The sequence below is a fragment of the Megalops cyprinoides genome, chromosome 19, assembly GCF_013368585.1.
Source record: "Megalops cyprinoides isolate fMegCyp1 chromosome 19, fMegCyp1.pri, whole genome shotgun sequence".
Taxonomy (NCBI): Eukaryota; Metazoa; Chordata; class Actinopteri; order Elopiformes; family Megalopidae; genus Megalops; species Megalops cyprinoides.
Genome location: NC_050601.1, coordinates 21299204 through 21311750, shown reverse-complemented (window position 1 = coordinate 21311750; position 12547 = coordinate 21299204). Strand labels below are relative to the sequence as shown.

General features: G+C 47.3%; 1 protein-coding gene across 1 annotated transcript in view; it reads right to left on the bottom strand.

Annotated features, from left to right (window-relative positions):
• Positions 1-12547, bottom strand: part of LOC118795174 (ubiquitin carboxyl-terminal hydrolase 43-like) — an 81845-nt gene that overhangs the window by 29285 nt on the left and 40013 nt on the right. The window contains exons 4-6 of the mRNA XM_036553564.1: positions 5765-5857; positions 1869-2004; positions 51-195 (exon numbers count right to left, since the gene is read on the bottom strand). Of these exons, the coding sequence (XP_036409457.1) occupies positions 51-195; positions 1869-2004; positions 5765-5857 (374 nt within the window). The remainder of the gene's footprint in view (positions 1-50; positions 196-1868; positions 2005-5764; positions 5858-12547) is intronic.

Genomic DNA, 12547 nt, shown 5'->3' with positions numbered 1-12547 from the left:
CCTGCTGTCATGGACCGGAATGGGAGCCTGCATGGCATCGCTATGGTTACCTGAGAATTGCAAGGGCCCACCCCTCCTGCAGAGGGGTGGGGCCTGGAAGGCGTAGATGACGTCGCTGTCCGCTATGCTGGTGAGGTCATCCTCATCGAAGAAGGAGCGGCGGAATCCGGTGGGGTAGATCTCTGTCAGGATCACCTGGCCAGATGGAGGGATGAAGAGAGAGAAAGAGAGAGGGAGAGAGAGATACCAGGGAGATGTCACCAGAGTACAGGGTATGTCCTTCTCCTGTGACCTGTGGTCATACTCAGTGCCTTGTTAAATCAGGGAATTCTTCTCTACTTTTCTCTAGTGGCTCACCCTCCCTGGCCAGTGATGGGGAGGCGCAGTGGCGTCGGCCCATCTCATGAGTGAGCTTACGCTCATCTCCCCTCAGCTCGCGGTAACAGACACCACTGCCTCCAGTATAAACAGTGAGCGCGACATAGCCGAGCATCCGAAACAAAGAGAGTGCACCAGACTGCAGCACAAACACAGTCCTTTTCTCCCTGTTAGATGGAAATGTATGTCTTGGGGGGAAGTGGATTTGTGATGGTGCTGGCGGATGTGCCGAGCATCAGACGAGCAGAAGGATCAAAAAGTATCAAAAAAAAAAGCAAATCATTTACTTCAAAACACAACATAAACAAACCGGCCTTGGGCCGAGCACAGCCCAACTGTTGAAAACAGTGAGCCTTGCTTTCTAGCTACACACCTGTATTTAATATGCCTCCAATTTAATATGCCTGCAGGAATAATTAGCCAATGGCTGCTTCAATTACACAATTATAAAAACAATTACACATTTATAGACAGACTGAGCCAATCACAATTAAGCTGCTTTACATGCAATTGGCTGAAATGAGCTCAGTCATGGTAAATGAAAAATGAACACGAGAGACAGTTATTAATATGGAAAACAGCACCAAAAAAGTCCAATGTATCTACAAAGCAGCAAAGATACCTTGTGTGAGCAAGCTCTACAATTCAAAGGAGAGGGCAAAAGTTTCATTGCTGTTGTAAATCTTTATGTTCATCAGCCGCCTACAGCTTTCCTGCGAAGCCGGATCTTACCCTCTATGGTCAACCTAGTACCGCCCGTAATCAATAGCAGTCGGTCAGAGTGAGGTTCATATGAGTTTGTTGGCCCGATCAGGCTATTAGGCTAATTCATGCCACATGCAGATACTTCAGTGAAGGGAGCATTTCAGCTTTATTAGTGTTACAAAGCTGATCTCTGACTGCGCTCAGTATTCTGTGAAGTTAGTTTGTCTGCGTTTGATATTTTTGTTTACAAGTTGTTTTCAAGTGTTGTTTTCATATTCTGCTACTGAGCGTCAGGGGCTCAGCTTAGACATTTTGCTCCCATCACCAATTAAATTTAGTTTGTAATTTTCTAGGTTTTTTGCCAGTCCATTGAACTTCCTTTAAACAAGCCCCAGAAAAATATAAATGTCAATGATAAACTCGTACAATATGTGCTCTCCTACAGCAAAATGGCATTAAGAGTGTCCTTTTGATGGCAAAAAAGCAGAGGAGAACCTAAATGGATTAGATCCCCTCTGCAGTTTGGGAAGCGTGAGGCAGGGAGGCAGGAAGAGGCGAGGTAGTTCCCTCCATGTTAGGAAGGGGTGGCCGGAGGCAGTTCTTCCAAGATTAGGACAGGGTGCAGCAGTTTTTCTGAGCATACCAGAAAGGGGCATGGCAGTCCCTCCAGTTATATTCAGACAGAATGTGTGTCTGTGTGTATGTGTGTTTGTGTGTGTGTGTGTGTGTGTGTGTGTGTGGGTGTGTGTGTGTGTCCACGTGTCCCTGCAGCTGAGAGAACTTACCTGGTCCGGAGAGATCTTGCCCTCGTCCGCCACCATGCGGCGCAGGCAGGCCAGCGACCCAAGCAACGGCACCGCCAACCCGATCCGCAGGTACCGCTGGCCCTTGGTGCTGAAGACCAGCGTGACACAGAGAGGTCTGTAGAGGTTGGGGGGGGGTTAAACTCACTCAACTCGGGATTATACTGCAGATATATTGCATTGATCATACTACATACTACATACATCATATTTACCCCAGGAAAAGACAGCATGTTGTTCAAACAACAGCATATTTACAACAATATTAATACATACAGCTTGTTAACAGAAGGCACTTGGAGTTTACTTTGTGTATGCTACTGCAGGTATATTAAACTCAAACAGGGTGGTTTTTTTCTAAATGCTACTCAACTTTTTCCAGAGAACTTCAGGGAACAGCTGTTTGTCAGTTTAAAAGTGTAAAAATAAAGGTGCCTATTTAGTACCAGCAGAAGTGTGTTCAAAGACTCTGATCTCCCCCATCTGTCCTTCAAGCAAGCACTAGAGTAGCTAAAATTGACTACATGAAAATGTAACAGCTCCGTAAATGTTTCCATCCCTTCAAATCACAGAAGGAGAGGCAGCAGTGAGGTGCAGGCAAAGATGCGGCCTGTCAGAGCACTTCCACCTGGTGATGGAACCCTGCCATGATCACAGGACCTCCATTATCCCTCCCACTCCCATTGTCTCAGTAACTCCCACTGCAATTCTCTGTCCCTCCCACTACTATTCGCTCCTGTTCCTCTCTCTGTCTCTGTCTGTCTCTCTCATTTGCACCGCTGTGCAGTAATGTCTTGCATTGTTTCGACTCAGCTCGGCCATGTTCACTTCACAGACTCACAGTGAACAGGCTGTTGCTGTCGAGAACTGCTGAAGGAACAGGTGCAGCAAGCTGGTCATGACAGTTTTGCAAGGGTTAAAATGTTCTGCCATGATGCTCGCCGCAAATAACAGTTTGTTATGCTGTGTGAGTCGGCCCTCATGAGCAAAGCATCAGCACAGCTGACACCACCCGGGTCTTCTGTTTAAGGGCCCCTGCTCTCAGGCAAACGCAGTGGCACCTCGAAGGTGATTCCGAAATGGTACTGAATCAGGAACACGGGTGGAAAAATCTCCCCCTCGCATCCTCTGAGGGTGATTCTCAGGAAGCCTCCTGAGATGCCACTCCCAGAGGACCTCAGTTGAAAAGCAATCAATGTGCAATCAAACCCTGAGTGCCCGTGTCCCCCTGAGGAATTCTAATGCTGCTGTGGTTTGAAATCAAGGACCTAAGAGTGGTCTGCGGGCAGACACTGTGGCTCCGGTGCGCCTGATTGGCCCCTGGGGTACGACCTTTGGGGGGGGGTTGGCATTCGAAGAGCAGAATTTCAGCAAATCAGCACCGACTGGCGGCCACACCCACCCACCTCCCTCTCCTGCTCAGAGTCTTTTCAGGCACGTCTTTAGATTTCAGACTGTACTGGATCAACATATACCTTGTGTTTCACCGGCTCTCAATTTTTTTTTTTTTTTAAAAGGGAGGATCTCTTGGAGAATTGATTGCCAAGCTCACGGCTGGGATGAGACACCGACTGTAACGAATGCAGACTCTGGACAAACCCCCTAACAATCTGTAGCCGGTGATTGGTTGGACGTAGCATTTGCTAGTTGCTATTTCAATTACACCATTCAAGTGCCATTAGCGCAATCAAAACGGCGAAGATCTGAGGCTGAAGCCGACAGATTGTATTTTGTTGACCCCGCAGAGCCTTCTCACAAAGTTCCGGAGTCTCAAAGCTGTCAGACTGTCTGACTCTCCAAAATGTGACTCAGTGCCCTCTGCACAACCTGCCTGGCATTCTCTGCAGACCGCAACGCTATTACAGGACTCCTAAAGGACAGGCTGTTGTACACCCCCCTCGGCTGGTGTGCCGTTTGGTCAGGATTATAAACAACATGCTTCTCAGGCACCCACACACAGTATAGATGGCCACACGCCAACGACAGCGCTCATACACCTGTGAACGAGGGCCCTCAGTACTGCAGAAGTCTGGCAGAAACCCTAGGGGCAATTCACACTTCATTAACCCCCTGAAGGTAGCTGCGCATATTCATACTAGTGACCCTGTTTGGTCATCAACAGGGCCACTTTGCATGTTGAGGCGCTGAGGACAGAAAAACGCAAACTACAGACAGCATTCTCTTTTACGATCATCTTGCCAGTTTACGAAATGGATGAACTGCGTTTTGAGAAGCAACTTGGAAAAAGCAACAGTTGCATTTGATTCTGAGTCAGGGTTAAGCACAGACATTAGCTGAGGCTGATGGTACGTTAGAGAGCATGCTTCGTGGTGCGGTGTGAGAGCTACAGTATCACGGCACAGCCAGCCCGATGGAGTCCCGAGGGGGCCGGTGGTGAAGGAGGTCTCAGCCTCGCGGCTCCGTATCGCCTCTGTGTGTGCAAAGTCAGAGCACAAACACACTCACTTGCATCCCCTGCCAGGGCGGGCCATCAGCGGACCTCGTGGTACGATATCACGGGCCCGCCCACATCAACGGACACAGAGTAGTCTGGCAATGAGGAGGCAAAAAAATGTCTGGAGGGCTTCTCTGAATGAATCAGTATCACAGACACCAGAATTTCCTTCAAATGCAGTGCAAGCCCAGCTGTATGTGTATGCATGCAAATGTACAGGCAACACTCACATGCATGTGTAAGTGAGGGTGTTCACGTGTGTGTGTGTGTGTGTGTGTGTGTGTGTGTGTGTGTGTGTGTGTGTGTGTGTGAATGTGTGTGTGAATGTGTGTGTGTGTGTGTGTGTGTGTGTGTGTGTGTGTGTGTGTGTGCGTGCATGGCGCAGGTCTGCGTGAATGTTTGCCGAGAAAAAGATGAGTGACAGCCACATATACTGCAGAGATCCATCTGCTTCCCCTCAGAAGCTTGAGCTCCATCTCCAAATCCCTCAGTCCAAAACCAGGTCCCATTGCTGTCAGAACAGCAAGCTGTTCACTGTGCTGGCTGCTGCCTCTCACAAGAATCCACAACAAAGTTTGCTTCACAGGAACAACTTCCTGCTTCCAGGAAAAAGGTCCAGAATAGACTCCTACAGAATAGCAGGATGTTGTGTTTTCCTACTGTAGCTTGCATCTTCAGACCCATGTCTCAGCTGCCAGGCATCTGTGCTAGCCTTGAACATTGTGGGTTGGGGGGAATGGAAGGGGGCAGGAGGGGGCACCCTGGCACCTCAGAGAGGGCGTGGGAGGTGATGGCTGTGTCGGACTGACATCTGATCCCAGAGGAGTCCTCACTCCAGAGTCCTCATCCTCCACAGTGGAGTCAGCACTTCTGAGCTGACCTCAGACCAGTCAGCAGAATCGGACCTGACATTGCACCACTCCGGGTCTCATTAGGAGCCACTGAGAATGAGAACAGGGGCTTCAGTGCTCACACACTCAGGCCCCTTTATAAAGATTAGCAGCAGCAGAGAGAGGCGTTAGGCCTCTGACCCCCTGGTCAGAGTTAGAAACTGACGCTGAGTGGTGGAGCCACTGATGTCTCTCTCTGACTGTCTCCCTCTCACTGTATCTGTCTCTGACTGTCTCCCTCTCACTGTATCTCACTGTATCTGTCTCTGACTGTCTCCCACTCACTGTCTCTCTCTGACTGTCTCCCTCTCACTGTATCTGTCTCTGACTGTCTCCCTCTCACTGTATCTGTCTCTGTCTCCCACTCACTGTCTCTCTCTGACTGTCTCCCACTCACTCTGTTTCTCTCTGACTGTCTCCCGCTCACTGTACCTCGTTGACTGTCTCCCTCACACTGCATCTCTCTGTTACTGTGCCCCTCTGTTGAGGTGTGGTTGTAGCTCTGTGCTGGCGCTGCTTTTGACGGCGCTCACCTGGTCTGGCGGAGAGGGATGGGCAGGGAGATGCACAGGAAAGGGTCGAAGGTGTTGCTTTGCTTAAGGCAATGAGGGCAGGTGAGGGAAGACCTGTGGAGAGAAGACAAGGGAGTGCAGTCAATACTTCATGGAAGATTCAGCTCAACCTGCCCCTTGTTGAGCTCAAAGCCCAAAGCCATTTCAGAGCTATGGTAACGTTTTTAAAAAAGAAACAGATCCAGCAACGTTGTCATAAGGCATGAACGGCTTTCAGGGATTCCAAGTTGAATGCCAAAAAGGGGGCACTCTTTAACACAACATCTCACATCCAATCTAATCTCTCAGCTGCTGAAAGTTCTTTTTTCTACCTGTAGTTCTTATAAACATTACCCGCGCTACATTAACATTCACACCGCCCTGCTATAAAGAGTAAGACTAATCCGCTGTGTCTCAGGGATCACTCACTCTAAAATCTAAAGACGACTGTCTGTGATGGGAATACTCCATTAAGACAGAGGAACCCTCAAACCCCTGCAGCTCTTTAACTTGAGCCTTAAACAGTTTTCTGTTTAATTTTCTAAAGTGTACTTGCATTTGCACACCTTGAACCACGGCCAACACTGTGCTTGAGGTAAATGCCTCCTTATTTCATCCATCATGCATAATACATGATACAAGTGCAAAAATATGCAAAAGATTACTATGCATATCCAACTGAAAGCACTTGATTAAAACTATGTAACACAGAAATGTATGTTGGTTCAAGTTCTCAAAAAAACATTGGCTTAGCAGCCGTTTAGAATCTGGTACACAGAGCACAGTACCTTTTTAATTGACAAAGACTGAAATCTGCATCCTGGATGTATTACAACATACACGTTATGAAGAACGTGTGCAGAGTGTGAAATATACTGCTAATTGCCTCTTCTCCACATCCGGGGCCTGGCTAAGGCCAAAAGGAACACTAGCTGGTGACACTTACCCGAGTCCTGCACCGGATTTTACTGAACCCAGGATGTGACAGTGTGGCGTTACAGGGACACTGCGTGTGCTGGGCTGCAGACGAGCTGCGGGGTGAACCCCGCTCCAGAGAGGCGTGCAGCAATGGTGTGGGATTGAGCTGACAGGCGCGGGCCCAGGGCGTCACTGGTGCTCATTTTTGGGTTTTGGCAGAGAGTCCCCTTGGGCTAAGCACTTGACAAGCAATGTGACCCTTATTCCTGACACTTATTCTGAGTGAAATCTTGATCTCCTGCTCCTTGAGCTCAGCGCTGAAAATCTTACATTACAACGAGAGGAGGAAAGAACAGTGCACTTTGTGTAAAGCGAAATTATACTGACCACACCAACTGTGTTCTTCATGGGTTACTATGCGGTTATTATATATATATATTACACGTGTTATTACACACTTGTAGTTACACCACTGTTACACTTGGATTAGGTCAGTTTAAATGTCATATTTCATCATCTGTCCCGATTTTCATTATGCACTGGTGAAATCAGCTTGCTCTGTATCTAATCATTCTGATTGTGTTGTAGCTCTTTCAAAATGCAGCTCTCCTTCACCCACGCTGTCCCGTGCACAATCAGACAAATGAGCAGGACGTCAGTCTTCTGCCAGGATATTGCATTGAGCATTAGGCTTTTTCAATGGCCTCTTAAAAGCACCACAAAGATTAATGCACAAGGAACGTGAGTTCTGTGCTGGTTTTTTTTTCTGGCTGGGACTCACGTACCCTGTTCACACTTTGCAAAATTAGCACCATATCACTGAGACAACAGACAGGTGCGGGTGTGAAAGCATGCAGCTCTTTACGGTCTCTACTAACTCCTTTGAGGATGACTAGACTACACTGCTGTCCTGTCCTCTTGAAAGCCTTTTGAAAGCCATGACAGCTCCCCCACAAAGAAATACTTCCTTCATTGGTTATCTCAGCATTGGATTAGTTTCTTATCATACAGAAATGTACTAAATAATACATAGTTTCAACTATGACAGGACCATCGCTCCATGTACCCATAAACTAATAAAGCTTTTCTTTTTTGCATAGTACATCTTTCACTATTAGCATTAGTGATAGAAATCTGTGATGTGGGATGCCTAGCTTGCCTGCCAGCTCCAGGCCCACCAAAGCAAGGGCCGAAGGAACAAAGCAAAGGCCGAAGGAACAAAGCAAAGGCCGAAGGAACAAAGCAAGGGCCGAAGGAACAAAGCAAGGGCCAAAGGAACAAACGCAGCACAAACGCAGGGGGGGGTACCACCCTCCGACACGGCGCTTCCATTTCCACAGACAAAACCTCCGCTGTAACGAGTCATTTATCAGCGCGGCTCCGCAGCTGTGGCAGGTGGGGACGGCGCCACCGGGTGATGGGAGACAGAGATGGCCATTTTTCATCATCAGCTGAGAGTGTAGGAACGCACATCTGATGGGAGCCCAGCGCACGGCAGGCATCGCTAAACACCGCTAAGGCCGATTCACGGGATTTGCCCATGAGACGGCCTTTCGCGTAACACCTGTGCCCACGTGCCCCTGTTCCATCCAAACCACAGGCTCTACCCTCAGCCATGTAAAATCACTTATCACTCATCACTGAACATATACAACTTGAAACTGGAATAGATTTAGCATTAAAAAGTATTTCAGAATTAACCAAGTACATACCAATTCAGAGTTTTACACTGTAGTTTACACTGTAGATGTACAGTAACTCTATGCAGTTGATAAAAGTCAGAGAGACAATTTCAATAACAGTGTTTGTGGAAGGAGTGCATTACCACACACAACATATTCAAACCATATTCACGGTGCCAGTCAGCCACTGACTCACACCAGGTACTTTCTGCCTTGAACAGCTGGTCAAGGATCAGCTTTTCAACCTCTATCCTTACTACAGCCATTACAGTAGAAAGCTGAAACTGATCCAGGATCAGTGCTTTGAAGCAGCTTTGCCTTTTTGACATGACTGTTCCTGGGTTTCACACTCCCCCCAGGGGACTGCAAGTAAAAGAATAGCATTCTGCTTTCAACTGCACAACACTGAAACATATTTCAGCCATTTACAGTACTGTATGATTCGTATTTAGCACAAATTCAACAATGCTGCTGAAAGAGGCATCATTGAACTCATGACCATAAAATGTAAATAATGTTTGCTGTGATTGGGTAGCTGTCCACACACCACTGCTACCACCCTGGGAGATGTCAGGGATGCTGTGATTGGGTAGCTGTCCGCACACCACTGCTACCACCCTGGGAGATGTCAGTGATGCTGCTCTTGCTAGCTGATACTGTGAAGCCAGTGTCAAAAAGGGTAGGTGGATTTCTCCTAACCGATTCTAGTCCTCTGGCAAAATAATACTAAAAAAAGGGCAGCTATCTCATGAGACACGGACGCCCTCTCTTCTCCCTTTCTCCCGGAAACACAGAGCTAATTGGTGTGGGTGCTCCATTCTCCCTGCCTCTGCTTGGGCCCACCCGCACGGCCACGGCATAAAGGGCCCGGCACCACGGGAGATTAGAGCAAAGCCAACCGGCCCGAAAGCCTTTCCTGTCCCCCCCAGAGCCGACAGGCGGGCGGGGGCGGGAGAGGAAACGCACGTGGGAGAGAGAGAGCTCCAAGCAGAGCTTTTCCATCTCTCTTGGCAACAGCGTGGGCCGGCCAAAGAACCCCTCATTGTAGTGAACGACAGTGAGGTGGACCCAGACCAGAAATGCCAAACAGGGACCCTAAACCTTACAGGTTTGATACTCCACTGACTGAACTAACCTGGATGAAAATATGAGATTTTTTGCTTCCAAAACAGATCCGGGAAGCAGATGTCGGGGTGGACATCTGGGTCACACCATACGTTCAAGAGCCTGGTGACGAGTGTAAAGAGGAATCTCCCCTCAATGGACTTTAAGGCCTACGGTTATGGACAGGGATATGTCTAACATGTTAGGGATGTGTTTTATAGTTTCAACGTATATCTTTTTGTTGAGCTGTCACCAATGAAGTACAGTTCAGCACGCAATTTTAACACAGCTGGTCATCATGTAACCACAAGTACTGATTTCTAACATGCTTCAATGTACTGCCAATCTAATTGTAAATAACTTGGCTGAAAGCTATACAGTGAAGGCACAATCTGGATAATACCAGATTGTACTGAGCTGGGTTTCACCCAATGCTAAATGAAACTTGAAAAAGCCCCTGAAATAATTTTAGACAGACAGCTTCAATTGGAATAAGATGAAATGGGGCAATTCAAGGAAATGGAAAGCAAAGTGGTGTTCATCCACTGGTAGACGCTCATCTCGGCCGGGGACCAGGTTGCTTTGGTTCTGCTGTTGTTAAGCGGTCCTGAAAATGACAAACGTTTGGCTTTGCAGACACTCTGAGGCTGCAAGGGCAGTGGTGTGGATAACAGAGGGAAAAAAGGAGACGTCCTTTATTGCGCTTTTGATTTCGCGCTCGGTCTCTGAGCTGCACTGACAGGATCAGTCAGTCGGGGAAAAAAACCTACACACCATCAGATAAACCCAAACTGATGGCTAATCACTCAAAATTGCAGGAAGCTGCTGTACACAATGAGCTGTCTGGCTGCGTGACCGAGTTCTGCTGTTTAGCTGCTATTTTGCCGGCTGCGTACTGGCAGATTTGAAGTAAAAATGGTACCGTAAGTGTAATTTAAACAGACTGAGAGCCGGACGAATCCAATTAAGCATCTTCATCGAAATAAACGTAGTTACCCATCAGAGACCAGAACCTTCCATTACAGCTGAAATACCCCTGGTGACACTGCGGATGTGTTGTGTATGTAAATGAGCTTACACACAGCCCACGGGTTCACTGGCCGACCGTGCCAGGACAAATGCATTTTTTGAGCTGTGATAGCGGAGGTGGTGCAGGATCCAGAGCTGTCTGTGGCGCACAGTAGCATAGGACCTCCATGCCATTCTTTGAGGGAATAACATTAGCATTGATGGATATTAGAACGGCAATAAACAGCAGGTGAGGCAACCCGTCCTGTTTCTCGCTCTGGTGCAGCTCTGCAGGTAGTTCTGCAGGACAGAGAGGAAGCAGATGGTTTCTTTCACCGTCTTTGCTCAAATTTCACTTGCTGCGTTGAAAATTTTAATCCCATGACGCTCTTCTCTTAGAGCGTAACTGTCACATCCCTTCAGTGCCAGCTGGTAGTGAGGGCAGGTAGTGTCTCTTATCATCTGTTGTTGGTAGATAGAGTACCAAACTCTAATCTCTGAAAGGAAAACTTTACCTCTTTGCCAATCAGCAAGTCGGGAACTCTTGGTAGTGAACGCAAGCACAGTCAGGGTCACTGGACCTCTGAAAAATGATGCATTCAGTCCCATCTTCTGCCAGTGCCACCAGGCCCACTGAGTCCTTGACAACAACCATTCAAATACATATACAACCACCAGGCAGCCACCTTGGCAAATGGCAGCCATTGCTCTCAGAGATGTAACCTGCTCTACCCACCAGCTGAAAGTGAGTAGGAATGCTCTAGAATGTCTGAGGAAACATCAAGCTGGCATCACTAAAGTCATGAAACTCACAACAATACAGGCACATGATATAGTTCTGCTAAAACAAAGATTGCTGTTTAAATAAATTTAAATAAAACAAAGGCATAAAGATCACTTAAACCAAAGCTGCCATGATACTTTTTCTATATAAAACTTGCTGTATATGATGAAACTGGACTTTGTAAACACCAGAGTACTGAATTTTGTGCCCACCAGGCAATACGTTTCAATGGGGTAAGTTTGGCACAGGTCTCCTCTCCTTATCTCCAAAAAGGACTCGCTGACATTTATGGAGACTAGGGTATACGTGATTCATTCAGCGGGGAAATGCGAACAGCGTTCGGGCGTTTGTAACATACACAGTGATATTTCTCTGAAGCAAAGACAAAATAACTCCGTCTGGGGGGCTCCTGCTTGTGCTGAAAAGCATAAAATAATAAGCCAGAGGATAATTGTCTGTTGCAAAATAATAAACACAGGTTGCTTGGAGACTGCAGCATTTTCCTTAACGCCACATTGACTGCTTCTATAATTAGCCACCGGTCTCAATTAGAGTAAAACACCACCTCACACGGAAGGCTCTGCGCAACGCTGTCCTCGATTGCCTTAGAAGTTTCGAATTTTCTTCTTTCCAAGACGCATGCATGTGAAGATACTGCTTCAAAGGAAGGACTGGCTGGGCGCAGACACACCCCAGATACTCCCCTAGGAAATGTGAGCTCATGTTTTTGGAGCAAACAGTTACTGCTGCATTAAAAGAAATAACTAAGAGACTAATAAAACATACTTGTATGGATCATATTTACTGGTGTGGTGAAATGTGGTGAAACTTGGGTTAGGTTCATCAATACACTGGGTGTTTGGGCAGTTCCCTTCACAAAACACTCACAAACACAGTTCTAACTCAGGATGGTTAAGGTTAATAGGGGTCATTATAAAGTCAGGACATGATGTCATGCCTTCCTGTAGTCCTGACCACTGGTCACACCTAGGACACCTGTCTATTCCCCAACAGAGGGGGGAGTTAGCTGTGGCCCTGTGGCCCTGTTACCCTTCCTGTGCCATTATTCAATAGCCTGACACATATGGATACAAGTTTGGCCCCACAAAGATACATGATATAAATTACAATGTGTTATAAACAGCAGTGAATCTGTACATGTGAGAGTCATCCCATCACTAAGGAGTCATAACAGCGGTGATGTGCACTTTTGCTTAAGCCCTTCCTGACGAAATCAAAAATAATAGAGGATCATGTCAATCTTGTGTA